Source organism: Octopus bimaculoides, chromosome 7 (genome assembly GCF_001194135.2).
Source record: "Octopus bimaculoides isolate UCB-OBI-ISO-001 chromosome 7, ASM119413v2, whole genome shotgun sequence".
Classification (NCBI taxonomy): Eukaryota; Metazoa; Mollusca; class Cephalopoda; order Octopoda; family Octopodidae; genus Octopus; species Octopus bimaculoides.
In genome coordinates, this window is record NC_068987.1 from 24295888 (window position 1) to 24299608 (window position 3721).

The following is a 3721-nucleotide window of genomic DNA, read 5'->3' on the forward strand; positions in this document are numbered from 1 at the left end:
GTTCCAAGGATTCTGGATTATTTTTCCTGTTTTTTTACTTAATTTTTGAGAGCAATTGGGTTCAATTTTAGTATTCTCATTTGTGAGAGCAGTCGAATTTATTTCAGATATTCTCATTTTAAAAATCGTCTTTGGCTAATCGTTGAGAGGACATTGGTGTTTCCTTGGCGGAGGTTTGCGCTCTCTGAGTGCTCTTGTTATTATTGGTTTACTTCTTTGTTCTGGCAGATTCTGTGAGAGTGGGCAGCAGCCTGCTGTCAGAGGTTTCACAGGGTCTTTTTCCACACATTATAGGCTTTGATATTTGGTTGTTAATTATTGTGGGAGACATTCAACATCCAAATACCAATCTCAAAATCCTAGCTATCCCCAACAGAGCAGTTTTGGGGGCTTGCTCTGCTCTCGTGTCAATTCTGATTTCTTTGACATATTTCTCGAACTTGGTTGTTAATGCTCTGAAATGACAGACACTCTCCTCATAATCCACATTCTTGCAATTTCATCTTTTAGTAGTCTGTACTTTTCAATCTTTCTACTTATTTATCACTTATGCGTGAATTTCCAGGTATTGCAATATCTATGATCTTGGTTTCCCTTTTTCTTTTATCTACAATATTTGTTCTCCAATCCTTGATCAGGGAGTCACATTGGTTTGTATAATCCCACAGTATCTTATGTTCCTTGTTCTCGGTGACTCTTGGTTCATGTTTGTACCATTTCCGTGCTCCGTTCAGGCTGTACCTCTCACATGACTTCCAGTGGATGAACTTAGCCATGTTATTGTGCCACCTTTTGTAGTGCTTTTGGGCCAGCTTGCTACACTCACTCACAATATGTGAGATTGTTTTGTTTCTGCTGCCACACCTCCTACAAAGGGACAATTTGCTACTCTTATCTATTCGGGACTTGATGTAATTAGTGCATCCTTTTCGATCACTTTTTCTTAGCCATCTCTAAGTGTTGATCTTACCTTTCTCTGAGGTGTTGCCCATGCATTGGTTTCATTTTCCAGTTGTTTACTCTTTGTTCTTCATTTTGTTTTTTAAATGTTTGTGGGTGCATCACATTTTTGGTAGATTTGAAACCATTATTTTTGGTTAAATATCTTCTCTCTATCACCCTTTTTGTTGACATTTAATTGTCTCTTATGATACCATCTCTGTATTTCAGGTTATCTGATAATACTGATGTGACAATTTCTGACACAAGACACATCAACTGACTAATGAAGAATATGAAAGACTGAAGAATGACTTCGTGAAGTTAACATGTGACAGAGATTATCTAACTTCTCCGAAATGTTTTAAAGTTAATTGGAAATATATGTCTTGTCTTGATTTTTTTGTGGTTGAACTCAAGAAATTTAATAGAAAACATTACCAACCTTAATGCATAAGATATCTGGATATATTTTGAAAATTGGATTGATTGAATACAATCATATTTGAGACGATAACATTTAATTCAAAAATTAAAATCAACAAGTATGGTATTTACCTGAAAAGTGTATGAAAAATGTTTATATGTAAGTGACAGCTGAAAAAAAATTTCAAATTACTATGTACATTGTCACAAAAAATAATCTGTGTCATAATAACATCTTAATCACAGTCTCACTTTACCTTATAAAACTATGAATTAAAGAAGGACATATATAAAGAAGAAATTAAATTTGCATTTTGTGAGGAACATATGACATTATGGAGGAGAGACTGTGTAAGAATCAGGTTTATGAGAATAAGGATTTCCCTCACCCAAATGAGAACGATGTACAGATGAAATCATATGACTGTGACATCAAAACAAATACATCCATGAATATTACGGAAACCAGTGAACACAATTCACTTAATACAAATTCAAATGTTTACCATTGTGAAGTTTGTGATGAAAATTTCACATATGATTCTTTGCTTTCACACAAATGTACTCACACAGATGAGAAACTATGCCATTGTGATATCTGTGGTAAAATTTTCTCTAGTGATGACGACTTGACTGTTCACAAATGTACACAGACAAGTAAGAAAACATTTAACTGTGATGTCTGTGGAAAAACATTTTACAAGAATTCTGATTTAACTCGTCACATACGCATTCACACAGGTGAAAAACCATTCTGCTGTCATATCTGTGGTAAATCATTTTCTCGGAATTATGAATTGACTGGTCACAAATATACTCACACAGGTGAGAAACCATACTGCTGTGATATATGTGGTAAAACATTTTCTCAGAAGTTTCAATTGAAACTTCACATACGTACACACACAGGTGAGAAACCATATCACTGTGATGTGTGTGGTAAAACATTTACTACGAATTCTGATTTAACTCGTCACATACGCACTCACACAGGTGAGAAACCATACCACTGTAATAACTGTGGCAAATCATTTTCTCGGAATTATGAACTGACTGCTCACAAATGTTTTCACACAGGTGAGAGACCACATCACTGTGCTGTCTGTGGTAAAACATTTTCAAAGAATTCTGACTTAACTCGACACATACGTATTCACACAGGTGAAAAACCTTTTCGCTGTGACATCTGTGGTAAATCATTTTCTCGAAATTACGGATTGACCGGTCACAAATGTTTTCACACAGGTGACAAATCATATCACTGTAATGTCTGTGGTAAAACATTTTCAAAGAAATCCGACTTAATTCGTCACTTATGTATTCACACAGGGGAAAAACCATTTCACTGCGATGTTTGTGGTAAAACATTTTCAAAAAATTCTGACTTAACTCGTCACATACGTATTCACACTGGGGAAAAACCATTCCGCTGTGATATCTGTGGTAAATTATATTCTCGGAATTACGAATTGACTGTTCATAAATATTCTCATACAAATATGAAGCCATATCACTGTGATATATGTGGTAAAACATTTTCTCAGAAGTTTCAGTTGAAACTTCACATACGTACACACACAGGTGAGAAACCATATCACTGTGATGTCTGTGGAAAAACATTTACTACGAATTCTGATTTAACTCGTCACATACGCACTCATACAGGTGAGAAACCATTCCACTGTGACATCTGTGACAAATCGTTTTCTCAGAATTATGAGTTGACTGTTCACAAATGTTTTCACACAGGTGAGAAACCATATCACTGTGATATATGTGGTAAAACATTTTCAAAGAATTCTGACTTAACTCGTCACATACGCATTCACACAGGTGAAAAACCATTTCACTGTGGTGTCTGTGGTAAATCTTTTTCTCGGAATTATGAATTGACTGGTCACAAATATACTCACACAGGTGAGAAACCATACTGCTGTGATATATGTGGTAAAACATTTTCTCAAAAATATCAATTAAATCTTCACATACGGACTCACACAGGTGAAAAAGAATATCAATGTGATATTTGTGGTAAAACATTTAGTAGAAATGGGGACTTGACTGTTCATAAATATACTCATACAGGTGAGAAACCATACCACTGTGATATCTGTGGTAAAACATTCTCACGGAATTCTCACTTAACTCGTCATATACCTACACACAGAGGTGAGAAACAATACCACTGTGATATCTGCGATGAATCATTTTCTCGGAAAAATGCGTTGACTGTTCACAAATCTACTCACACAAGTTAGAAACCTTACCACTGTGACGTTTGTGGCAAAACATTTTCACAAAGTTCTCACTTAACTTGTCACATATATATATATATATATATATATATATATATATA

General features: G+C 35.0%; 1 protein-coding gene across 1 annotated transcript in view; it reads left to right on the forward strand.

The window, feature by feature from the left end:
- LOC106871971 (zinc finger protein 271) overlaps positions 1-3715 on the forward strand; it is a 9451-nt gene extending 5736 nt beyond the window's left edge. Inside the window, exon 2 of the mRNA XM_014918759.2 lies at positions 1171-3715. Within this exon, the coding sequence (XP_014774245.2) occupies positions 1701-3623 (1923 nt within the window). The 5' untranslated portion in view covers positions 1171-1700 and the 3' untranslated portion in view covers positions 3624-3715. The remainder of the gene's footprint in view (positions 1-1170) is intronic.
- The last annotated feature ends 6 nt before the right edge of the window (positions 3716-3721 follow it).